Source organism: Plecotus auritus (genome assembly GCF_963455305.1).
Source record: "Plecotus auritus genome assembly, chromosome: 8".
NCBI lineage: Eukaryota > Metazoa > Chordata > Mammalia > Chiroptera > Vespertilionidae > Plecotus > Plecotus auritus.
In genome coordinates this window covers 24203378-24231197 of record NC_137782.1, presented here as the reverse complement: position 1 = coordinate 24231197, position 27820 = coordinate 24203378, and the positions used below count along the sequence as shown (strand labels likewise).

At 39.6% G+C, this 27820-nt stretch overlaps 1 protein-coding gene across 19 annotated transcripts in view; it reads left to right on the top strand.

Annotated features, from left to right (window-relative positions):
- Positions 1 to 27820, top strand: part of PTPRT (protein tyrosine phosphatase receptor type T) — a gene marked incomplete at its 3' end in the record, with an annotated part of 976718 nt that overhangs the window by 751324 nt on the left and 197574 nt on the right. For all 19 annotated transcript variants that reach the window (XM_080686646.1, XM_080686642.1, XM_080686645.1 and 16 more), the window contains exon 12: positions 20432 to 20705. In XM_080686646.1, coding sequence (XP_080542772.1) covers positions 20432 to 20705 — 274 coding nt within the window. The remainder of the gene's footprint in view (positions 1 to 20431; positions 20706 to 27820) is intronic.

Sequence of the window (27820 nt, the reverse complement as noted above, 5' to 3'; positions counted from 1 at the left end):
CGTCTCCCCTGCCAGGACACCCTGTTCCTGCTTAATTGAAATTAGTTTCCAAGAATAGTTGTCTAAAGCAGTTTCCAATGGTGGCAGTGTTTTGAAAGTCACAATAGGAGTTGAAGCTTTGGGATGCAGATTCCACACATGAGCCAGATGTTCAAGGGCATCACAGGGTCTACAACAGCCTTTACATTCCCAAAGCCAGGGGGTGCTCATTGACCTCTGCAGCCCACAAAGGACCCTGAACCTTGCACCGTCTCGCCACCAGGGAGCTGTGGTACCGCAAGTGTGACAGGAAACAATCATGCGCATTGAGGTTTAGAGCGACGTGTTCCGCGGGCTTAATTACACCCCAGGTATATAAATTACAGAAACATGTTAATGCTCCCATGATTAAAATTATAGAGTGTCTAATTGAAAAAGCATAAACTGAATTGAAGAATTCCTAATTATAGTTTGCCTTGAGGTGTTCATTTCCTCCATAGCGAATGCATAATTTCTTGGAACCTGCAAAGGTGGCCCCTTGCATCAGCACGTGGGCTGCAGGCAGATGGGGTAAGGTTGTCATGTTTCAGTTCAGGAAGCCGACCGGGGATGCTTGGTTCAGTGGGAGAATCTTGGGAGGGAACTCAGGAAGGGGGGGCAATGGTAAGGCCGCCAAAGCAAGGTTTCCCCCAGTGGACACTGGGACAAAGGACAGATGAGGGACCCTTAGAAAACTTTTCCATCGGCCTTTCTCTTCCCTCTTTAAAGTCTCAATTTTCATCTCAGTTGGTTTTGGTAAATGCTGTGGCTGTAACACAATGGTCTTCAAAGTTTGGTCGTGAACCAACAGTATTACCTGAGAATTTGTTAGGAGTGTACATACCCAGGCCCCCACCCCTCGACCTGCTGCATCAGAACTCTGGGCTGGGGGTGGGGGGAACCTGGCAATCTGAGCTTTAACGAGGCATCCCAGAGGCTCTGGTGAATGAAGATGTTGAGAAGCACGATTCTAAGAAGTGGGTGGTAGACACCCATGGTCACATCCAGAGATTCAAGAGCCTGGCTTGCCCAACACATATTATCTTTGAGAGCTATAGGCCTTATCTGTAGGTCCTGATAGAGATTCTAGTGCATTACATCATACATTTCGTTCATGGTTGTCATAGTTTTCATCGATATCTTTGTCGACAAATGGGTTTGCTAAGCCTTGTCGGGCTGGAGGCTGAGCCATTGCTGAGGATGCCTTCCGGACAGCCTGGGCTCTGCTGATGCCGGGTCTGACTGTAGAATGAGGGAGGGGGCTCCTACATATCGGTAATAATTGCTATTAATGGCATAGATTGCGAGTATGTATGCTCCTGAATAGTGATGTGAATTCTAAGTATAAAAGGCCACAGCTTAAAAAACAAACAAACAAACAAACAAAAACAAAAAAACTCCCCTTGCATAGTGACCCAAGCATCTGTGAGCCACCCACAGAGACTCTGGAGCGAGAGGAAATTGCCCTAAGACACACTATAGCTGCATCTCCTCTGCTCAGATACCTTGTCTTTCTCAGGTTTCTGTTTCCTAGTCTGAACACATCACAGACTCTGTGTGTGTGCGTGCGTGTGTGTGTGTGTTGTGTGTGTGTGGTAGGTTATAGCCAATTCATAGCCGTCTGAACGATAAACTTATGGTCTTGGTTCATAGCATTCCATCAGGTTTTTTGCATAATTCTTAACCATTCCCATATGGTTGAAAATTTAGGTCATTTCCAGTTATTTGTTGTTATGAATAACCCAGCAATAAACATATTTATTCATGTTTTTCTTTTGGTACTATATCTTGAAATAGGAAAAATCCCCAGGAGTGGAATTACTGAAATGAATAAAATGGAACTAAAATGTATTGAGTGCCTACTCTTATATGCCAGGCGCTGACAGCCAATTCATATATATATTAACCTTTTTCATTCTTTAATTAAAAAATCTCAAAGTAACCAGGGCACATAGTTGGGAAATCAAATAGTCAAATCATTCCTTGCTTCACCTTTTTCAACTCCCCAGTCGTGTGGCCCAGGGGCAACTGCATTGAAATTCTTTGCCATTTCTCCTGGGAATTGGCAATGTCACTACGTAATGTGCTATGTTAAAGTTATTGATTACAGACATTATCTATTTACATCCTGCTATTACAGATGAGACTTCGGCTGTTTTAAATCATCCAATGCCTTCCTTCCAGCTTCCCGGCGTAGTTGTGCCACTATTTTTAGTGACATAAATACAGAGTGGTTAATTTTGTAATTCTATAAAAGCAGGTCACTTCAGTGCCAAGGGATACTATTTTTGTTGTAGTATTGTATAATTAACTTAAAGCTTACTATGTACTAGACACTATTTTAAGTCCTTTACATATGTTAACTCCATTAATTCTCAAAACCCTGTAAGGAAAGAACAAGTCTCATCCCTGTTTTAAGATGGGGAAACCGAAGAACTGAAAAGTTAAGTAACTTACCTAAGTTCATGCAGCTTGCAGTTGCTGATCTGGGATTTGAACATAGCAGTCTGGCTCCACAGTCTGAACTGTTAACCATTATGCTATCCTATCTTATCGTTTCTTACACTATTCACACATTGTTTCACCCACAGAGCGCTATCATTTCAGTTTGACTGTTACATACTCTTTTTTTTTCACTTTCTTTTTCTTTTGGTCTTTCCATCCTATTTTCTAGACAAATACCAATCCTTGCCTAGCATTTGTTTAAAATTTTAGCCATCATAACTTTTCCTTTTAAAAACCGTTTACTGTTCTGTAAATGTTTCCTATTTTCCTCATGGCATCACTCTTGTTTATAGAGGCAATCATTTCTCTAACTTTTCTGAGGATACTATGTTGACCAGGGGAGAGGGAGATGGGAGGGAGGGAAGAAGAGAGACTTTTCTGATTCTTGTATTACCTGTATTTTCTCTGGGGTCACTTTTCCACATGTGAATTGACTACTCTCGTTCATGGTGCGGTGTTTCTCCCCTAAACCAGGGAGCCTCAGTAGTCAATATTTAAAAGTAAGGTGTTGTGAGAGGGGTAAGAAGGCACTCCACCTCTTCGAAGATGAAACCTCTATCTGCTGCCCGAGCGGTAGCGGATAGGCACGTGCAATCCCAGGTTCAAGACTTTGATGTTTTTCATGTACAGAGTTTTGATCAGCACTCCTGTTTTCAGCCTCACATTTCACCACACACTCTCCGAACTTCATCCCTCCAAGATCAGAGTCTTAAGCGAGATCCATTGGGCAAGTCAACTCCCCTTGTTCACACCGCTTTACCACTCAGTTTTCTTTATCCTGCTAGACCAGATTCCTCTCCTCTGACCACGTTTAGTCTTCCAGAATTTTTTTGAAACTTCTCATCCACTAATGGCCCTTTACATGTTCTCTTTTTTCCTTATGGATTTTTATGCCTTTTGAAATCTTTTACTGTCATTTCAGTGGGGTCTCAGCAGAGACAGGAGATAAATGGAGTGCATTGAATCTTCCACTTTTGACTAGATGTTCACTTACATTATTATCTAAGTCAGTTCTCACAATAATCATTTATGGAGACATTATTATTGTCTTCAGATTTTCAAATGTGATTTAAATATTTAAAGGAAGGTCCCACAGCTAGTAAAGTTTCAGAGCCAAAAATTCTAGTTTAATACAGATTTTATTTATTTTTATTTTTTCACAAGAGATTTTTTTATTGGTTTTTCAAAAAGTATTTAATATTTTAAGGCTTCAGCTTACAAACAAAATAATATCTTGATTTTTTTTGTCAACATGAAAATGCTTATTTTCTTCCAAACCAGTTTCTGGATCCTGACATACAACCTCTATCCAAACTATAGCACAGTTTGCACCTATGTTAACACTATAGAATCTATACTCTTTGTATTCCTACGTCATAAAGGTGTTTATGAAACTTAAAAGCCATTGCAAATTATGTCCCCAATTTGATGCATCGATTTGTATTATCTGGAATTATACAATCCCACCAGCTTCACCACATCTTCCCGGAGCGGGCCTGTCATCTTTTACATTTACTTCGATAACCTAATGGATTTTAAATGGAAGCATATTATCATTTTGATTTGCATTTCTTGGCTTACTGGCAAGGCAGAATTTTTCCATGTATTTTTATACTGTTGAAGTCTCTTTTTTGTAAGTTGTCTTTTCCCATTTTTTAAGCATCCTTTTCCCATTTACCAATGGCAGCAGTTCTCAACCAGAATTCATCCCTCCCCCAGGGGCACTGTCTAGAGATAGTTTGGGTTGTTACAACTTGGAAATGGGGGCTGCTGCTGGCATCTAGTCAGCAAGTAGAGGTCACCCTACAATGTATAGGACACCCTACAATGTATAGGACAGACCCATCGCCAAGATTATCCAGCCACATGCCAGTAGTACCAAGATTGAGAAGCCCTAACTTGTATCTTCATAGCCTTTATTTATGTATTTATTTATTTACTAGAGGCCTGATGCACGAAATTCGTGCACGGGGTTGGGGGGGGGGTCCCCTCAGCCTAGCCTGGACCCTCTCCAACCCAGGACATCCCTCTCACAATCTGAGACCACTGGCTCCTAACTGCTCACCTGCCTGCTTGCCTGATATCCCCTAATTGCCCCCTCGCACTGGCCTGGTCTCCCCTAACTGCCCCATCCGCTAGCCTGGTCACCCCTTAGTGCCCCCCTGCCAGCCTGGTTGCCCCCAACTGCCCCACCTGCTGGCCTGGTTGCCCTCAACTTCCCCCCCCTCTGGCCTGGTCGCCCCTCACTGCCCCCCTCTGCTGGCTTGGTCACCCCTAACTGCTCCCGCTGCCGGCCTGGTCACACCTCACTGCCCCCCACCCCCCGCCAGTCCCCCCTGCTGGCCTGGTTGCCCCACACAGCCTGCTGTTCAGTTGTTACTGTGAGGGTGTTGTGACCAATTTGCATATTACCCTTTTATTAGTATAGATACATGATTAGATCAAAGATTCTTAATCTTTTTAGTCACAAGACCCCATTACATTATTAACAAATAATAAAGATCCCTAAGAGCTTTTTTGTTCATGTGGGTTTTGTTATCGATATTTATAGTATTAGACATTAAAGCTACATTTAGAAAATATTATAACTGGTTTAATAATAATAAATCCATTACACATTAATATAAATAACATTTATGTTTTTCAAAACAATAAAATTAGGGAGAAGAGGTGCATTGTTTCACATTTTTGCAAATCTGTTTAAGGTTTAGCTTAATAGAAGACAATTGGATTTTCATATCTGTTTTTGCATTTAATCTGTTGTCATGATTTGATTTGGTTGAAATATGTGAAGGAAGTCCAGCTTCACACAGGTATGTAATTAGGAAAAAAAAAAAAAAAGGAGCATTTAATAGCCTTTCAATGTAACTGTAGATATTCTTCTTTGATGTTGCACCAAAACTCAGAGTGGCAGTTCCCTAAAATTGAGTTGCAAGGAAACCAACTCAGTGGACTTTTCACATTGTTACATTAAAATATATCAGTGTTATTGCCCTTTGAATAGATATTTTATTCTTGATTTTTATCCTGACATGCATTCCTTATTTGAAAAAAAATTCATTGAATTATAAAAATCTTCCAAATGCTGACACATTTTATGATATAACATCAAAATATCACATTTGCTAACTTCACCACCAATCTCATCCGTAAAGTTTTAAATATTGGGAACCTGTCAAATTTACAGTGACAGATAAGTTTCTCAAATTCTAATTTTCCCTTGAAAGCTCAATTATGAACAAATACTCTGTTTCCTTACAGTGACATGTAAACTTCATTTACTTTAGAGGAAATGTTTACCAAATATCCAAAGTGAAAAAACCACAAAGTATCCGTCATTCTCACAAAAAAAAAAGAAAAATGGTCCTTCATTAAAAATGTGACTAAGTTTAGCATGCAACTCAAACAATCACAGGGATATTTTTCCTTAAGAAACCATAGTACTTCATTCAGTAAGCAGGAGGCATGATATATGCATACTTCCCATTGTGTCACATGAATATTAAAAGGACATGAACGCAAGGCTTGAAATTAACACTTTTTACTGCCTCATTAGGGATATCTTAAGGAAAAGTGGCATTCTTGTTTTTTATAGCAAGTTGGTATATGCTGGTGAAGAATACAATGACAAATGGTTGGGTGGCCACTGCCTTGAATCATGCTAAGCAGTTGTACCCCTATTATTGCATTTGCAAGTATCAACACAGTGAAAAAAGGCAAAGAAAGTCTTAGCATACTATTAACATCGTTATAATGTTGCAGAATTACGTGGTTCATGGGCCACACCTTAAGAACTGCTAGATTAGATGATAATATGGTGCCCAAAGGTCTCCAATCCATATCACAAATTCAGGGCAAGCCTTCCACAGGAGGATTCCTGAAACTTGGTGTTTATGGAAATACCTTGGTAAGCTTGTTCAAAGTTCTTATTCCCAAGCCCATATTCAGAGAGTCGCAGGGGCTCGAATTCACAGCTGATTCTGTGTCAGATGAAGACCTGGCTCCTTCAATTCTCTACACATCGGTGGTGATTTCCACCTCCCAGCATTCCTACAAATAACCTCATCTTGGGCTACTTGTTCCCACAGGAGAAATATTTTAATTAGTGTTAAAATTCTTCTGTAGCATTTATTTGACCTATCTGGCACTGTTATGCCAGTTATTATGGCTAATTTAATGGTTCATTAATAATCATTTCTTTTACCTTTTTAGAGCTTAGAAGGGCTTTTTGAGGATAATTGATTTTAGATGGTCTGACAGAAAAGTACTCGAGGATTTTCACCCGGACACTTTCCTTTCCTTAAGCAAATATCTTTGTCGTGTGTAGAGACATCCAAGGCCACCATGTTGATTACTCTAAAAACAGTCAGTCTCTGTAGCATCTTCCTCTGTGAAAGCATCAAAATGGGTTTTAATTGTGAACTTTGGAGCCTGAATCCCTAGTGAAGCTAGCCTTGTTCAACTTTCTCTCTTTTCTTTGCTCCTTTCACAATATAAGGTGACTTTAGAAAACAACAATGACATTTCAACCAAGAACTTGGCAGGAGGGTAAAAAGGGGTTGCTTCCCAGGATATCTGAGAAAGGCGGCAGTATTGGGAGGCCTGGGGTGAGGAAAACAGCCTGGCTCTCCACTGAGAAACATAAAATGCTCCGAATGTTTATTAAAACACAAAACCAAAAAAAAAAAAAAAAGGAAGATGTTCACTTCCCTAAAGTGTTCTATTTCACTTTATTGCTTTTCAAAATTTACTGCCTAAGTGAGTGAACCCGATTTAAAATACATATTCTGATGTGGGAGATCTGGGATGGGACCAGAGAGCCTGCATTTCCAGCAGATTCCTAGGTGGTGAGGATGCTCTGGCTCCTGGACCCCTGAGTAACGAGGTCTTCCAGCGTTCTGCTTCTCCTAGCTGCTGTGGATGGCCACCCTTGGCTGCAAACACGCTTTACTACTTAAGTCTGTGTAAACTGTTTTAAAGTTATTCTTTAAATGAGCTATCACCATTAACTAATGGGAGCTATTGGTCAATGGTCACTGTAAACTAAATCAACTCTCCTTCATATATTGCTGGAATGTGTGTGTGTGTGTGTATATATATATATATATATATATATTGATTTCAGAGAGGAAGGGAGAGGGAGAGAGTTATAGAAACATCAATAATGAAAGAATCACTGATCGGCTGCCTCCTGCATTCCCCACACTGGGGATCAAGCCTACAACCCGGGTATGTGCCCTGACCGGGAATTGAGCTGTGACCTTCTGGTTCATAGGTCAACGCTCAACCACACCAGCCAGGCTATTGCTGGATTCTTGATCAATTGAAATGGCACTATTCAACATGAACTTGGAAAATCACACTGAAAGAGAGTGAGCCTATTCGTTCAAGTCTACTATTTCTCAGGAAAAGTACACAGATTTTTTTCATGTAAATGATACCCATTGCTACCTTGTTAAAATGGTTTCTTGCTAATATTAAGCTTGTGCTCTCTGTTTCCCATTATGTTTACTAAGTGGATTTTGCTGTTTTTTAGGGAAACTGTGTGTGTGTGTGTGTGTGTGTGCATATGGTGCCTATTCAATCTACTAGAACCTCTTGTGAGTTTCATTAAACTTTATTGTCTTAGTTTACCAATCTAACAATCACATCATCTGCAAATAATGATAATTTTGTGTCCTCCTTTTTCATTGCTATAGCTCTTATTTTGGATTTATTTTTTTGTTGTTGTTGTTGTGTTTGGTAGGGTTTTCTGAGCAATGTTGCCAAATAATGTTGACAGTCGACTAGTTTGTGTTATTCCCAACCTCAAAGACGAGCCCTCTAGTAAATTTCCCCTATGTGTGATGTTTCTTGTGGGTTTGAAATAGGTGTTTTAAAACATGATAAGAAATAATATCTCTATTCTTCTACTTATCTTCATGACTCTTAAAGTCTGCCCTAGCCAGTTTGGCTCAGTGGATAGAGCAGTGGTTGGCAAACCACGGCTCGCGAGCCACATGCAGCACTTTGGCCCCTTGAGTGTGGCTCTTCCACAAAATACCACGGCCTGGGCGAGGCTATTTTGAAGAAGTGGCATTAGAAGAAGTTTAAGTTTAAAAAATTTGGCTCTCAAAAGAAATTTAAATCCTTGTACTGTTGATATTTGGCTCTGTTGACTAATGAGTTTGCCGACCACTGGGATAGAGCATCGGCCTGCGGAGCAAAGGGTCCCAGATTCTATTCTAGTCAAGGGCACATAACTTAGTTGCAGGCTCCTCCGTGGCCCAGGCCCTGATTGGGTGCGTGCGGGAGGCAACCAATTGATGTGTTTCTCTCACATCGATATTTCTCTATCTTTCCCTCTCTATTCCACTCTCCCTAAAAAATCAATGGAAAAATATCCTCAGGTGAGGATTAACAACAACAACAACAACAACAAAAATCAGAAACAGGCCCAGCCAGGAGTGGCTCAGTGGTTGAGCGATCTCCAGTAGAGAGCGCGTAGGAGGCAGCCAATCAATGATTCTCTCGCATCATTGATGTTTCTGTCTCTCTCTCCCTCTCCCTTTCTCTCTCTGAAATAAATTTAAAAATATATTTTTTAAAAAATCAGAAATAGGTGTTCAGTTTTATCAAATACATGTTTGTATAATCATCTACTTCTATAAGCATATTGTTTTTTACTTGCACTTATTTATGTGTTGTTTTCCCAGATTTTCTATACTTAAATCTATCTCAGTTCCTAAGGAAAATGACCTGCTTATGGGGAACCAATTTAATGGTATATTAGAGGAACAAATTGCAACAATTTGAGATGCTTTTTCTCTTTTTCTGTCTTATGCAATTATTTATATAACGTGGGAATTATCAATTGTTGAAAGATTGAAAGAACTCATTGGAAAAGCCATCTGGCTCCAGTATTGTTTACTCTGATTTTTTTTTATGGAATGCTTAAGTAATTTATTGTCATCCTTTTTGTTTAATAACAAAGCCTTCTCAGGTTCTGAAAACAGGTTTGGTCCTACCCCATAAGCATTACACATCATTGTTCTCATCAAAATAGTTTCAAAAGGGTATGAAATTGTGGTTTGATTTCCTATTTGACATGAGAGTTACTTAGGAAGATTCTTATTTTCCCAGTTGGAAGTTTTTATTTGTTTAGAATTTTGGTTTAATAATTCCTTGTTCTATTCTATCTCATTACACAGAGAAGATATAGTGTATAGTTTTACTTGCACAGAGACATTATTGATTTTGATGTAGGCCCCTTGTTATTTTTATCCTCCATACCAAATATCAAAATATTGATTTCTCTCTGTCATATCATTTGGGAGGAGTAGCTTTTCTAATTCGTTGTTTTATTTTTTATTCTTGTATTCAGACATTTCAAATTTATACACAGACACATTTCTTTTTTTTTGTAAGTTGTTCTGTTGTTAAAACTTAAAATGTGTTTTTCCATTCAAGATTTTTTAAAGTTGTAAACCTACAGGAAGTTGCAAGAATAGTACAATAAACATCCACACACTCTTCCCTCAGATTCATCAGTTGTAAACTTTTTTGTCATATTTACTTTCTCTCTTTTTCCTATCTCTCAAATGGTTGCTGGGTTAGTTGTAGTAATCATGGCACTTTAAGACTTCTAGTTTGTATCTCGTGAGAAAAGGATCAATCTCCTACACAGCCACAATGCAATCAACACACTCGAGAAATTTAGAATTTATATAATACTAGTATCGCACATATAGCTCATATTCAGATTTCCAGATTTCCAATTTCCTATAAGGCTTTTTAAAATTCAACCCAGGATTATTTTTTGATACATTTTTCTCTTTTCCATTGATTTATGTTGTTTCTATTTCTATATGTAAAAATCATACACACACACACACACACACACACACACACACATACACACACACTTATTCCTGTTGTGTCTTTTTTAATCATACCACAGTACCCATAGTGTAATTATTTTAACTTCATAATATGCTTTAATATCCAGGAGTGGTTTTTAACTCTCATTTTTTGTTTGTTTAAAAACATTTCTTAACTATATTTTTATTTTAAACAAACATAGGAAAAAATCTCATTGAAGTTATTGGAATTTCTAAATTAAAGTCATTCACAGCTTTAGGGCTCCCAAATGTCACCTAACTGGCCTCATATATTTTATACAGTTTGCTTTTTCCCCCAAAGAAAACACATCGATTTGGCAAGAACTGACATCTTTACAATATGTGATGCTGTCACCCAGGACTTCGGCATTTTGTTTATTTACTAGTATTCATCTTTAGTTCCACACAATTATTTAATACCCACTCTGCCAAGCCTGCTTTCATTTTCTTCTGGTGTCAGTCCTGTATTTGTGTTCTCTGCTATTTTTAAAGGACTCTATTCTAGCAAGATTTTCCCCTTACATCCTCCAGCTTGTTTTTCATGATGTACAGTTTGTTTATCTCTATCTTCTTTCAAACCACTTTACTGAGTTCTTTTATTAATTTCAAAAGTCTTTCAGTTGATTCTCTTCAATAGGTCATGGCCATATTATCTACAAATGATGATTAATTTCTTTTCTTTCTAAAATGTATCTCTCTTCCGTTTTGTGTCTTATCGCAGTGGCCAGAAGATCCCATTTTAGAAGCAGGTTCTGGAGGTGAAGTGACTTGCTCAGCATGTCAGATAGAGCCAGTGAGTGGTAGAGACAGAACTAAAAACCTCAACCTTGTTTTTCAGTTCACTGTTGGCTTTAGAAAAGGTCACCAAATCAAGGTCATCTCTCCTAAGATCAACTAACTGGCCTCATATCTGTCCATCTATCTAGTTGCTTTTTCCTGAAGGAAGGTTGACATTTGCAGTGCTTAACAGTTCTCTTTTAAAATGACTTAACCTCTTAGGTGCATGTGTACACACACACACACACAGTGTGAGTGATTATGATAAACGATATGGAGAAAACTAAAGCAGGGAAGTGTAATCGGCTATGGTGGGGTCGGGGTTGGGGTTGCTATTTTAAGCAGGGTGGTCAGGTAAGACATCACGGACAGAGATGAAGAAGCAAGCCTTCCAAAGGCTGTGTGTATCTGAGGAACAGCATCCCAGGCACGGAGCATAGCAGCAAATGCAAAGGCCTTCAGATGGGAGCATGTCTACAGTGGCCAAGGACCAGCAAAGAGACCTCGATGCCTAGAGAAGAATGGTAGGAGGTGAAGTCAGATAATTCATAAGAAAGGGCCTCAGAGACATTGTAAAGATGTTGCCTTTTACTCGAAGTAAAGTGGGAGCCACAGGAGGGCTTTGAGCACTGGCTTGTCAGGCCCTCAGTCATGTTTTGAAGGGTCACTCTAGCCACTGTTTTGAGAATAGATTTTGGGGGGCAAGAGTGGAAGCAGGGACCAGTTGGGAGGCGGTTGCAATAATCTAATTAAGAGATGACAGGGGTTTTGGCCAGGCTGTTAGCTATGGAGATGATAGTAGTCAGATTCAGGCTATATATTGAAATTAGAGCCACTGTGAGTTGCTTGCGTACATTATTGTGAATGAGAGAGGACCCATGAGGGAGAGAAAATATGTGAGGGCAATAGCCAGGTCTTCTGCATTTTTATTTAAAATACATCTCAACCAAAGGACAAGTTTAGTTAAAGCCAGTTACATTTCTTTTTTCACTCATATGTGGAATTGAATGAACAAACTGAACTACCAAGCAAACTAGACAGATTCATAGATAGAAAGCAGACAGACAGCTCGGGAGGGAGGGCTGTTGGGGAGTGCATGAATGGATTGAGCAAAAAAGGAAAAAAAAGAGAGAACTCATAGACATGGACAACAGTGTGGTGATTGTGGTGGAGAGGCAGTGAAGGTGGAAGAGGGGATAAATGGTGATGGGGAAAATAAAATAAAATAAAAATAAATAAATATTGAAGAAGAAGAGATGAAGCTCTGGCCATCATCAGATGGTTGTCTGGTTTTTCCTTACAAGGTTTCTTTAGCTTTCATTCGCAAATAAGTAAAACTTAATTTGAACTCTTCAGTTGAATTGTTATGGTTCCTTTATACGATATAAATTTCTTCCTCTAAATTTCTACTCAAAATCTACTTTTGTTAAATGTATCAAGTGCAATTCAATCACAGAAGGGTCCAAATGGAAAACAAGGCAAATCTCTGTTGTCTAATTCGATAACACAGTGATAATAATGCGTGCAGCGATTGTGTTGTCTCCAGCCAACTTTTATAGAGCATTTACTCTTTAAAGACACATTATCTCATTTAGTCCTCATACTGTCCTGTAAGCACCCTCTTCTCAGAATGCTTCCCCACCCGAGTTCCTTTTCCTGCCCTCATCTCACTGGATTGTAACTGGCATACAGTTAATATCCATCTTCCCCATCTCAGTTCTGAGCTCCTGGGGCCAGGGGCCGTGTGCCATTTAGATTTGCACCTGCTCCACTATAATCACTTAATAGATCTGAAGAATAAATGAGTAAGTACATGAAAGACCGAGAGAGGAGGCAGTAAGCCACACAGCTAGTCAGAGGCCAAGGAAAGAAGCACATGCACAGACTCTGACTAAATTAAATTGCAAATGTATACCTCTCCCCACTTCCTTGCCTTCTCTATGAGCTACTGCGACTAGGCAAATAGTGAATAAAATCAGGAATTCCCAGAGCCTTGGAAAAAGGTTGACTAACTAAGACATACCATGGTAAATTTCAGTTCCATAGTTCCCAGTGACCTTTAATGTAGGGAATGTAATTCAAAGCCACGTTCTGTTGGGGATTACAAAGCTCACACTTGTTTCTTAGCCCCTCTGGTGCAATAATGCCAAAGGTTTATTATAGCATTTTTGCATAAAAATGCATGCACAGTTGAATGCTAAGGCACAGACTTTCGAAGGGAGAAAGAACATCCAAGATTATTCAGTCCATTTCCTTCATTTCTTTAACAGCTTTATTGAGATATAATTTTCATGCCATAAAGTTCACCTATTTTAAGTGTGCAGTTCCATAATTTTCAGTAAATGTATGGGGTTGTGCTACAATCACCACGATTCCACTTTAGAACATTTCATCACACCATAAAACACCCTGCGCCCCTGTGCAGTTGGCTCCTGCTCCCACCTCCAGTCCTGGGCATCACTAATCAGGTTGCTGCCTCTATTAAAGTGCCTTTTCTTGACATTTCATCTGAATGAAATCATACAATAGATAGTCTTTTGTGCCTGGCTTCTCTCATTTAGCATAATGTTTTTTAGCTCCATCCGCGCTGTAGAATGTATCAGTACATTGTTTCTTTTGTTGCTGAATAATATTTCATTATATAGATATACCACATATTGCTTACTTTTTCGCCAGTTGATGAACATATAGATTATTTTAATACTTTGGCTATTATGAATAATTCTGTTATTAACATGTGTATACAAGATTTTGTGTAGGCCTATTTTTTCATTTCTCTTGGGTAGAAACCTAGGATAGCAATGGCTGGGTAAAAGGTAGCTTTTTTTATTACCTTTTCAAGGAACTACTAGATTATTTTCCAAAGTGATTGAACCATTTTTTCTCCCCAGAGGGTCCCAGTTTTTTCATATCTTTGTCAACACTTGCTATTGTCTGTCTTTTTACTGATAAGCTATTCTAGTGAATGTGCGTGGTGGTTTCTCATTGTGGTTTTAATTTACTTTCCCCTAATGACTGGTGAAGTTAACCATCTTTTCATGAGCTTGTTAGTCACTTGTATTTCATATTTAGAAATCTCTAATCAAATATTTTGCAAATTTTTAATTGCATTGTTTGTCTTATTATTAAATTGTAATTACGTATACTGGATGTGAGTCCTATACACATGATTTGCAAATATTTTCTCTCAATGTGTAACTTGTCTTTTTATGGTGTATTTTAAAGCGTAATTTTTTTAAAGTCTAATAACATCCAATTTATGTGTTTTTCTCCCATTAATGGCTGATGATTTTGGTGTTGTATCAACATACTCCTTTTTAAAATCAAAGGTCATGAAGATTTTCTCCTAGAAGTTTCATAGTTTATTTTATTTAGGACCATGATCTATTGGTTTTGTTATATTATGATCTATTAGATCTGTTACTTCTTATGTAGTGTGAATTTAAATTTAGATTTTTTTCATGTGAGTATTTAATTGACCCAGCATCATTTGCTTAAAAGATTATTCTTTTACCATGAAATTGTCTTGGCATCGTGTCAAGAATCAATTGATCTTAAATGTAGTGGTTTATTTCTAGACTCTCAATTCTCTTTAATTGAACTGTAAGTCTATTTTATATCTATTACTATATAGATTTTCATACACTATGAAATTAGGAACTGTAAGTTCTCCAACTTCGTTCTTATTTTTAAATTGTTTTTTCTGGCATTTCCATGTACATTTTAGTATCAGCTTGTTCATTTTTAGAAAAGTGTTCTGGGATTCTGATAGAGAGGGGAGAGGGGTTGGGAGACTGGGTGAAAAAGTTGAAGAGATAAGCAAAAAATTAAAAAAAATCTTAGACACAGACAACAGTATGGTGATTACCAGAGAGAAAGGGGGGTGTTGGGGGAGGTCGAAGAGGGTAACAAGGGGGATAAATAGTGACAGAAAGAAACTTGACTTTGAGTGGTGAACACACAATACAATATACAGGTATATTATAGAAATAGTACACCTGAAACCTATATAATTTTATTAATCAATGTCACCCCAATAATTTCAATAAAAATCTATAGATAAATTTGTTGAGAATTTCCATCTTCATAAAATTGACTATTCCAACCCATAAACATGGAATATATCTCCATTTACTTAGATCTTCAAATTTTTTCAGCAATGTTTTGTACTTTTCATTGTACAAATATTTCAATTCTTTTATTTAAATGTATTTCTAAGTATTCTTTTTGATACTATTGTGAATGCAAGTGTTTACTTAATTTCATTTTCAGATTTTTCTTTGCTAATGATAAAAATATAATTGATTTTTGTATATTGATCTTGAATCCTGTGTCCATGTTGAAATTGAAAGTGTGTGGTATGTAGAAACAATGTATTATTATTCAGACTTAAAAAAAGAAGGAAACCTGCCATTTGTAACAACAAGAATGAATCTGAAGGACATTATACTAAGTGAAATAAGTCAGACAAAGAAGAACAAATACTGCATGATCTCTCTTATATGTGGAATCTAAAATGGTCCAATTCATAAAAGCAGAATATGAATTCTGCTTTGAATTCATATGGTGGTTGTCAGATGCTGGAGGGTAGAGGAAATGGGGAGGTGTTAGTCCAGGGCTTGTACAGGATGAATAAGTTCTGGAGAACTGTAAATACTGCATTTTATACTTGAAAATTGCTGAGAAAATAATCTTAAGTATTCTTACCATGCACAATGGTTACTATGTGAGGTGATGAGTGTATTAATTAGCTTGATTGTAGTAATAATTTCACAATGTTTACATATATCAAAGCCTCACATTGTACACCTTAAATAGGTATGATTTTTATTTTTTAATTATATCTCAATAATACTGGAAAACCAACTCATAGGATATGGGCTCATTGAAACAGAAAGAAAATTGGTGGTTGCCAGGTTTGATTGGTAGTCAAAGGATACAAACAAAATTTTTAAAATCTTGAGTTTAATTTATGTGAGTTATACCTAATATTCATATATCAATTTACCATATTAGAAAACGCAACTGAGAAATATTTTAAAATATTCATTCATTTAACGAAACTTTAAATTAAATTATTTTATTGAAAATAATAGTAGTGAGCTCATTACATCTTAGCATCAATAAAATATTTTTATGAAAACAATTAATTTGATTTAGTGATTTAGTGAGAAGTGTAGCACTGTTTTCCATTTTTGCTAACCTCTAGCATCCAGTGGACTAGAAGGCTGCTAGGTTCCATATCTGTTTCTGCATTCAAACTATTGCATTATGTTGCTTGATTGAAGTAAATGGAGAGAATTCAGCCTCATGTGGTTACGGAGTCCTATGGCTGTGCAAGAACTCCACAGTACCCTTGTGAGAGACTGAATGTGCAAAAGGCAAAGAATGTCCTAATGTTATTCTAAAACTAGTTTTGATCTCGCAAATCACATGAACAGGTGTCAGGGACACTGGGTGGGCTTCCGCTCCCACAGGGCTTCCCCTTTCACATACAGGTACCTGCCTTGTTTCTCCCTACCTAAGAAGTTGGGACTGAGTTGTTTGGGAAGGAGCTAGAGCAGGACAGGGCAGATATTGTAAAACTTTACTTGTGAGTACTAAGGTTGGTTGTGGCATTGATGAGTTAATTATGATAATTTTGTGTGTATTGTGTGAGAGAGTTTATGAGTGAAAATGTTGATGTTGGAAATGAGGCTTCTCACTGTAGGAAAGAGGAAAAACAGCCCTGGCCAGTGTGGATCAGTTAGTTGAGCACTGTCCCCTGCACTGAGAGGCCGCTGGTTCCATTCCTGGTTCCACATGCCTGAATTGCAGGAGGCAGCCGATCAGTGTTTCTCTCTCACATTGATGTTTCTCTCTCCCTACCCCTTCTGCTCTCTCTAAAATCAATTAAAAAAAATTTTTTAGAAAGAAAGGAAAAACAAATGTGGAATGGGCATGGTGCAGAAGACTCTTGTGTTTTTGGATTTGAATTGGCGATATCAGTCTGAACAATCAGTATACATTTTTGATGTTTAAAAAATATTATTTCTTTTTTCTGTCCAATATATGGGCATAGAAACAGTGGAATCACGGTAGTCATGAGCTAACTCGATACCCAGATCTTTCCTTCTAAATATCTTCTTTGGCGAAATGCCTGGTTACAATCTTGGTAAAAGGGGCACAGGTAAGCCTCTGACACCTTATGGTGCCAGCAAGCGACTGGTGCTCAGTGACCAATGGAGCCACTAAGGATGTGGGAGCTGCCTGGCAGGACTTGCACTGGACTGGAACTATTTTAATTTTATAATTATTTAGATATTTCATATTTTACATATTTATCAACTTCTTGTACCTGTGGCTCTTATACAAGCATAAAAGTAAAACAAGTTTACAAATGAACGCATGGTATCATACAAGAAAATAGTCAGTGGAGGAAAAGTCACTGTGAATGATGGGACATCCACATGTGCCTCAGCTGAGTGGGGCTAGAAACTAAGCTTGAAATCCACCTTGTACACCTTGATCTCTGCTCCGATACAAGTCGCATGTGCCCTGTAGGGGACATACGGGTGCTGATCACCAGCTCCTATGTGCTTTGATGCAAATGGCTCTCAGTTGTGACCTTCTTCCAATGTTCCCCATTAGACTACCACAGCCACCTGTTCTGCCCCCAACATGGACTGGGAGTGCCTGGGAGTTTCTGTCTCTGCAGTGGAGTACATAACCACTAACCAATTGGTATTGGAGGCCCAAATGCCCTTGGGTTGAGATGAGGTTAACTCTGAGGTACAGTTTATATTCCAGGGCTCCCCATAGGATCAGGCTGAGACTGGAACTTTGCTGGAAATCACATTCTTGCTTGGCTCCCTCCTCTCTTCTCTCCCTTATTCCCTTACTGGCTTCTCCTGGGTCCACTTCCTTAACACATCATTTCATTGAAACCTTGGCTGAGATCCTGATTCTGGGAGAACTTGAACTAAAACAAGTTTGTTTCTGGGAGAACATGAGCCCAAAGGTTCCCTTCCGAAGTCAGGCAGCCTTCCACTTTGATACCCTCTATCATCTGATGTCAGCATTCTAAACACATACAGCCCTTGGCTGGAGACATCTTCACTAAATATAGAAAGGGGGCCATAGGGTGTGTCAGTGATAGATGGATGGGTCCGATAGGGCTCTGGTCTCTCTCAGTGAAGCAGGAGTGATCATCTAAACCATTAGTTCAAGAATTGAAGGAAGCATGACGGTCTAGTGCAGCCGTGGGCAAACTACGGCCCGCGGGCCGGATCCGGCCCGTTCGGCTGTTCTATCCGGCCCGTGGAGCCGAAAGAGCGGAGGGTTCTCTTGCTCTCCCCTCCGCTCCTTTACTTTGAATTTATATTAGTTCACACAAACACTCCATCCATGCTTTTGTTCCAGCCCTCCGGTCCAGTTTAAGAACCCATTGTGGCCCTCGAGTCAAAAAGTTTGCCCACCCCTGGAGTGGCAGGACTCCCTAAAGCCTACAGAGGAATTCCTGCAAGCTTTGCTCTTAAAGGTGCCTGAGGCAACTGTCCTCCCCGGGGGCCGGGGGTCTTGCGACTTGGGACCGGAGTAGACTGTTCTTGTCTCAGGAGATAGTGAAACTAAAGGATGAAAGTTGCTGGCAAGCCTGGGTCTGAAAAGCTGGGGAGACGAGGATGGTATCAGTTACCGTAGCGTTGAAGGTGAGCTGCAGGGAGGACACCAGAACCAGGAGGTGACAGAAGGTTCAAACTCTCCTTGACCTTATACATTGAGGTGGGACAGCAGCAAAGCCTTCAGAGCCCTAAAAGAAGGTTAAGTCATGCAGAAAATATGATCATAAATCTCTGTGTTCTGATTGGGAGAAATAGAGAAGATGTCACAGGAGGGAAAATGGGTGAGCAAATACTCTGTTGTGAGGTGAGCATTTTAAGTTCTTCTCTCATGTTATCAGGATTTTTCTACTACAGAAAAAAAATCTCTGTTATCCTATATAATAAAAGGGTAATATGCAAATCAACCTAACAGCAGAACAACTGGTCGCTATGTCGTGCACTGACCACCAGGGGACAGATGCTCAATGCAGGAGCTGCCCCCTGGTGGTCAGTGTGCTCCCACAGGAAGAGCGCCACTCAGCCACAAGCCGGGCTGAGGGCTGGCAAACGCAGCGGCCTGCCTCTGCAGCAGCGCTAAGGATGTCCGACTGACAGCAGGGAGCGGGCCTAAGCCATCAGTGGGACATCCCCTGAGGGCTCCCAGACTGTGAAAGGGCACAGGCCGGGCTGAGGGACCTCTTACTCCCCTCTCCCCACCCCACCCCCAGTGCACGAATGCCATGCACCGGGCCTCTAGTTTACAAATAATCTTAAATAGTTTATTGCAACCACTTCTTTTGCACTAGAATATGACTCTTGAGGGTTATTCTCATTTAAATATGATTTTATCATTACCAGTGAGATAAAACGAGCTTAGATAAATCTATTTTCAAGGCACTAATAATGGGATGAAGGTACTACAATCAACAAAAACAATACCCACTTTCTTTTTCTTTCTTCCCATACTGCTTCCTAAAGTGGATGGGTTGGGGCCAGGAAACGTGCACAACTTGCATGTGCTGTTTCTTCTCTTTTCCTTGATCGGACTTCCAAAAGGTGGACTGGAAGCCAGGCACAACATGTCCCAAATGCCAGAATGGGGAGTTTTGATTGTGTCATTGAAATAATGGACAACTTACGACAGTATTTGAAAAGGGACACTGCTATATGATTAGGAAGATCAATAGATTGACTGGTTAATTGATCAAATCATTTTAGAGACAAAGAAACCAGTTGAGCCTGGGTAAGAGGTGGATAAGTGCCCATTTTCCACATTATGAGTGGGAGGAGGAGAAGGAAGAGGAGCAAGTGCAGATTACAGATATCAAGTCAACAGGGCTTATTGATTCAAGGTGTGGAGTGAAATATAAAGAGGTAGGAATTGAGGATGAGCCCCAACTGCAAGATCTGGCCACTTGGTGGGCAGCACTACCCTTCACTAAGGAAGAAATGTCGGGAAGCAGGCAGGTTTGTAGGGAAGAGTTGCGTTTAAGGACATATCCAGAGTGAGCTGGCTTTGGGACATCTAAATGGAGGTAGATTTCTACGAAGCAGTGGTTTATAAGTCTGGAGCTCAGGAGGGAGGTTTAGTTGTAGAGAGAGGTGATGATAATGACTAGCAAGTTCATCCCACCCGGTAGCATTCATTTGCCTCTTCTCTATCCTGTCTAGTGTTTACCAGCTGGTTGTCAAGGAGGAAAGACTTCAGAAATCACGGCGGGCAGCTGACATCATTGAGTGCTTTTCGGTGCCTGTGAGCTATAGGAACGCCTCCAGCCTGGATTCTCTACACTACTTTGCTGCTGAGTTGAAGCCCGCCAACCTGGCTGTCACACAGCCCTTTACAGTGGGTGACAACAAGACATACAATGGCTACTGGAACCCTCCTCTTTCCCCTCTGAAAAGCTACAGTATCTACTTCCAAGCACTCAGCAAAGCCAATGGAGTAAGTATGGCCACATGGAGGCCATTACTCATCTTCTTTGTATTTTTTTCCTTTCTCATATGAGAAGGCAATGCAACTTCAGAGTATGGATCAAATTCAGCCCCATACCTTTTTTTTTTTTTTTTTTTTTTTTTTTTGGCAAATAGGGTGTTTTATTTTTTCTTTACTACAGCACTGACATTTCATTTATATAGTCTATGACTGTTTTGATGCTGTGACAATATAGCTGAGTAGTTGACACAGAGACTCTATGCCCCATAAAGCCTAAAATACTTACTATATGACCCTTTACAGAAAAAAAAAATTTGTAGATCCCTGTATTAAATGATTTTTTAAAAATTGAGTTTCACTTGGGCAAAGCACATGGCCTGAATCTGAATTTCCTCATCTATAAAATACCTATCAGTTTGATATCTGTGAATGTATAAGCATATTTTAGTTAATCAGTGGGTACTAGCTCCTTTATCATTAGCATTAGTCCCATTAGAAAATATATTTTTCTCCCAGAGACAAAGTAACCTTTTTTGTGTGTCAAGTATTTTTGTTGGACAAAATATATATTTTACTGTAGCTTCTATGTCTTGGTCCATATTCTTGGGGACCAATAAAACCCATGCAATCGCCTTCTCAGGTGGTAATCTTTCCATTGCAGAAAAGACTACCCACCTCCCCTCTGCACAACACATCCATCTGGTCTTATTTTCTGCAAGCTCGATATCGCTAGTCCCTCTTATGACACAAGTATATCTTTTCTCTATAGGATGCCTTGTGGACATACTCCAGATTAATATATTTCATTCAACAAATTATAATGAACAACTGATATATGCCAGGCCGCTATAGTTCGTTTTAAGGTTGTGTAGATGTGCCCTTATAGAGATGCAAGGGAGTGGAGCAGGTGCCATGCTCCCCAGTGCGGCTGGAGAAGGGGAAGCTGAGACAAAGCAGATTTGGTCAAGTGTGAAGAGCCTGTGCAGGCTCTGGTGGCAGTCATCATCTTGTGAGAAACCTGGGTTGAGGAGCTAATTAACATTTAAAATGTCCATAGACCCATTTAAATTCCACATTGGTATTTCAGTTCTACATTTATTACTGGTTCAAGCAACACTCCTCACATAGAGCATAAAGCTACAAAGAGAAGCAGCCAAACTGCCTTCCACCTGCCCATCTGGTTTTCCCTCTGCATGAAACACGGATGTATTGGGGCGAGGAGACATGAAGATGGGCAGAAGCATCTTGGGGCCCACCTTGTTCCTGATTCTCTGAATCTCATACTGGCCAGTTTATTGGTTCAGCACAGCTCTGGGAAGGCATGGCTCTCCTGCTCTTGGCAACATGTCAGGAGATGCTGTTGGGTTTGCATGCTGTGAAGAGGGCTAATAGCTGTACTCAATTCACACTCTGTTACATTCCTACTACGATGCTCATAAGAACCCAGCAAGAGACCCAATCTATAGAACTCAAACACTGACAAATGGACCCTAAGAGGAGCACTGTTGGCCTTGAGCAGAAGAGCAGTTGAGGAAGAAGGACTTCTGGAGGTTCTGCTCCCCAAACACCACACCATAGTCCCCTTCTCAAGACATGGGGTTTTGCCATTGGGAATGAGGTCCCCCCATTCTGCAGTTAGCTGATCCAGGAAGCAGTTTCTACTACTTCTTCCAAGATAAGCAAGGCCTTGCTCATCAATAAGCAGTAATTATTTGTGCTTTCAAGCCCACACCATGTGTACTTCCCTTAAGATTTGCAGTAATGACACACAAGCAGGAATGGAACCAGAAAGGTGCTTGGGACAGGTGTCCTGAGGGTGCAGTTGGCCTCACATGAACAGAGAGGAAAAGCTGTGGAGCTGTTGTATTTTCAGAGTGTTGTATTTTTCTGGCAAGAGAGAGATTCCACACTGCTTCCAATTACTGTACTTACTATTAAGTTTTACTGAACAGGGTTTGTGTGAAAAGGTCATAGGAGCAGAAAAGCTATTCTCAGTCTGACAAATCCCTGCCTGGCCCCTCTCAGATTTCTTCACATCAAAAAGCAAGCACACAGTGCAGCTAAGCCTGGAGGACTTTTGAGTCAAAATGGTATAACCCACAAATTCGGTATCAGCCAAGTTGTTGTTCTTGTGCCAATACATCAGAAAGACATTTTCAGTATCCACAGGCTCCCATAGGCCCTGCTTCTAATAAATCATTCAGAGAGCATTTGGCTGAGCAAAGAATCAAAATAAAGAAATCAAGAGTAGAGAAATACAGGATAAAATGACCCACAGTGAGCATGGACACTAATTGTATATAGTGTTGCTGCTAAATACTTGCTCTAAATATGTTACAAAAGAGAAGGTTAATATAAAAACTAATACTTAAAGAGAGGATGTGTAATGTAAAATAATAACAATTGTGATCTGGGTCTGCAATTCACTATTATGTCAATAGAAACTGAGAAAGAGTTAGAGGATTTATGAGTCTAAATAAAAATCTGCTAGATTTCCCACTTCAGACAAGATGAAATAAATACTGCTATTTTATTTTTTATACCAAGAATTTTTAAGGTATAGTTTTTTAAACATAAAGGCAGTCTTCCAAAGTATCATTAAAAAGCCAGAAAACAACAACCTACAAAGAAAAGGGGGAGAAATAAAGGAAACTATAAGTAAACATAAAAATAAGCAACTATAAAGTAAGCTAAAATACAACTGCATTAGATTGGATTTTTTTTTTTTTTAAGTAGTGCTTTCCTCCCCTCAAAATTGGTGGAAAATATACCTTGGGTCAAGTAAAAACCAGAATTCAGCAAACCCCTGATACCAGAAGATTAAAAACAAAGGATGAAGCCAAGTTATATTAAACTAAAACAAGTTACAGGAAAGGATAAAGGACATTTGTTGCAGGGTAGTTGTGGTCACAATTATATAATTCGCTATCAATCAAGTTCATTACTCCCAACTTTAACTGCAAGTTTCAGTCAGAGCAGGATAAGAATTTTAAGGTCCAGATATCTTTATTCTATGAATATTAAAGATGATTTTTCAGCTTAGCAGAGTGGCTAAATATTCAGCCTTTACAATCACACTGCCTACACACAAAACCATATTAACTGTGTGACTTTAAGTAAGCAGTTAAGAGTTAGATATTAACCTGGTGGTGTTTCTCAGTGGTTGAGTGTCAACCCATGAATCAAGAAGTTACCAGTTCGATTCCGAGGTCAGGGCAAGGTCAGGGTATATGCCCAGGTTGTGAGTCAATCTCCAGTAAGGGGTGTGCAGGAGGCAGCTGATCGATGTTACTATCTCAGTGATATTTCTCTCTATCCCTCTCCTGTCCTCTCTCTCTAAAATCAATAAAAAAGTATTTTTTAAAGGAGATATTGCCCTAACCGGTTTGGCTCAATGGATAGAGCATTGGCCTTCGGACTCAAGGGTCGGTCCCAGGTTCGATTCCGGTCAAGGGCATGTACCTTGGTTGTGGGCACATCCCCAGTAGGGGGTGTGCAGGAGGCAGCTGATTGATGTTTCTCTCTCATTGATGTTTCTAACTTTCTCTCCCTCTCCCTTCCTCTCTGTAAAAAATCAATAAATATATTTTTTTAAAAAGAGATATTATTAAGTAAACATCTAGCAAGCTCATACTATATGTAAAAATAAAATACATACTTCTAAGTGCTGTGAATAAAGTAGTAAGCCAGACAGACAAAGAACTCCCTGTCTTCATAGAATTTATGTTTTAGTAAGGGAGAAACCAAAAATATATAAATGTGCCCTAACCGGTTTGGCTCAGTGGATAGAGCATCGGTCTGCGGACTGAAAGGTCCCAGGTTCGATTCCGGTCAAGGGCATGTACCTTGGTTGCAGGCACATCCCCAGTAGGAGCTGTGCAGGAGGCAACTGATCGATGTTTCTCTCTCATCGATGTTTCTAACTCTCTATCCCTCTCCCTTCATCTCTGTAAAAAATAAATAAAATATAAAAAATAAATAAATAAATGTGTGAAATAATACTAATATTTTATCTGACTTCCAGGGTCAGCCCCAGCTGTCAGGCACTGTCCTTGGTGCTGAATTTAAGTACCTGTCTTCCTTGTGGCTGGGGCCTATTGTAACCATTTGTTTTGAATACAACTATCTTAGAGATCTGTAGCATTCTAGAGTTGGATGGATTTTGAAGTGTCATCTAGACTAGACTAGAAGTCAACATGATATCTCCAATAAAGCATTCTTGGCAGGTCATAATATAGCCTCAGCTTGATGGCTGCAATTCTCTGGAGAGAGAGTTGATTCTTTGGGGAGCCGGTAAAATTATCAGCACTTTCTTCCTTCTGTAAAGCCAAATTCTGTCTCCTTAACTCTCTCCACCTGGGCACTTGTATTGATTTGGGGAACAAATCAAATATTTTTTCCTATGTCAGCCTTTTGGAGAAATATGACAGCACCAACTACCATCCCTGGCCACTCAGGCCATTTCTTATTGATATTTAATATGTAATTATTTCTGTTTCTCACATGGCATGATTTCTGTATCTCTTTCATCCTATGTGTCCTGTTCTCTCATAGACATACTTAACATTATACTTCAGATATGGGTTTGCCTGCTACGTTTGAACCACGCATCTTCTCGTGATCATTTTCTAAGACATTATTTCTCAAACATCCCAAGATATATTTCTCACTTAGGGTGCTCACACAAGCTGTTATTTTGTCTGAGTCTCTTTTATTTATTCCTTGAAGAACTAATGCCTTCTCATTTTTTCAGACTTCATCATTAATAGCACATCCTCTGGAAACTCTCTACCAATGTTATCTAAGATTCATCCACACCAGTATTCACTTGCATGCTAACCTGTTCATTGTCTTTAAAATGCTCAGTGTTTTGTAATTGCACTTGTTTTTGCATAGTGTGTGCCTCCTTTGTTAGACTGAGTTCCAGAAGGTAGGAACTCTGTTTTGTTTGCTTCTGTATCTTCCATACTGAATACAATATTTAACACATAGTAGATACTCAGCATCATTATATCAATGAATGAATGAATGAGGTTACAAATTGTTTCTTGTTGTTTCTGAGTCTCATTGTTCTCATTTATAAAATTAAAATTAAAATAGTAATACTTATTTGAGAGTTAATTGAAAAAAAGATCTTGAATACTGAAAGGTAGTAAATAAGTGTGAGTACAGTCTGAATTTCACTGTAGCATGAGAGATGTGGTTCTGAGCTATTTCCACCATAGATAGATGAGCCCTAAAGGACTTTCCTTCCGTTAGAGTAGTAAAACTTTTCCCCAGCTGTCTCATTTCCAAAACTCCAGTCTTCTGGGCAGCCTTGATTTCCTCCAAATCCTCCAAATGGTACCCAGAGTAGCAATCTCAGTTGTAAACAGTGGGTGGGTGCAGTTTTGTATTGTTTCTTTCCCACTCTTCCCAGAATGAGGTCTGCTGACTCTACTATTCTCTGTTTCCCCACCATCATTAGTCATGATTGTGAAGTTGAAAGGACTGTAATTAACGGTTGAATGCAAAACAAGTGTGGCAAATTCATGCAGATATCTATCAGAAGCCATCTCTTGTGGAGCAATGCAGTTGTGTGTGTTCTTTCTATGCAGAGAGAAAACTCTTTCCTGGCCATATCCATGTTATCATATGGTGACACATTTCACCTGGGTGATGCCTCTGCCAAATGGTGAGCTAAATAAGTGAAGTGAGAAGGAAGGGTGACTGTTCTTTTCCTCTCACTGCCTCTTCCAGCTCCTGGACTCAGTTGCCTCTTAAGAGCAGTTGGAAGCCAGATGTTGTTTTGAATGGGTCATCATGTTTGTAGTGTAATCATATTATAATAGTTGGGATAATCTAGGTAGAGCTAGCTTAGGGGGAAAAATCTGTGCCAGTGAAAGAAACTGTATTTAGATGTGTCCAAGGACTATTTAAAAATGTTTGCACATGGATGAGTTTTCTATGGCATGGGGAGATGGAAGGAGCTGAGACTTGGACATCAAACAGACTAGGCTTTGAATTATGGCTGTGACTTAACATCTCATGATATATTATGTGATTTGTGATCTACCTCCCCAAATTTGGGGGAGAGTAAATGACACAATGCATATAAGGCATCTGTTGCAGTTTGTTGTAATATTGTTCTTTTTTCCCTTGCTCTGGGAAGGGGGTGGAGTTGGAGCATCCTTACCTGGCATATCCTGATTCTTCCAGTGGGCTCCACATGGAAGCACATACCTTCCTAAGTCTGGAAGACTTCCTGAACCATGACAACAGCTGTTGACTGTCCTGACTTACCCATGCTTTATAACCCCACCACAGGCTTTATTCTGTTTAACTTTTCATACATGGTGTAAAAGCCTGACAGCTGTTCCTATTCAATCTTTTAACACAATTGATCTTGTCTTTTGGGTATGATCTTGCCCCTCCCAACCCCATGTCCTCATTCTCTTTTCAGTTTATTGACAGTTCACATGTCACATGAGAAAAACTCAGGTGGGCCATGGAATAAGGAGGTGTGGGGGACCCACACTCAAATGGGCTAGCGCTAAGACCACACACGATATCTCATGGCTTAGGATAAAGTTCTAACCATTTATGCTGTAGTAACAAACAACCATGAAGTCTCAGTGTATTACCAGAAAAATATTTGTCATTCCTCCTACGTGTCCACAATGAGTCAGCAGAAGGCTCTGCTTATCATAGTCACACTGGAACTCAGGCTAATGGAAAGTCCATTTGACATGTACTTTCACAATCGCCAGGGCAGAGAAAGAGAAATGTGGCAAGTAGGGTAACTGATACTAAAAAAACTTCCACATAAAAATGATATGCAACACTTTGACATTCTATTAGCCAAGGCGAGTCATGTGGCCATGCTTAACTTCCAAAACTGAGGCAGTACATTCCAGCTATGTACCTACAGGGAGAAGGGGGATATGTGAGAACATCCTAATGACCACAACACTCCCTCATCACACCTAAGCGTTCCCTTCAAGTTCCCATAACACCCAGAATCCATCTTGAAGCATCTATGTAGCTCCTACCACAAGTCCTGAGGACTTTCTATTATTGAGCACCTGCTGTACCCCAGACAGTAAGCAAGGTGCTTTCACCTATACTTCTCCTGATTGGTCTCA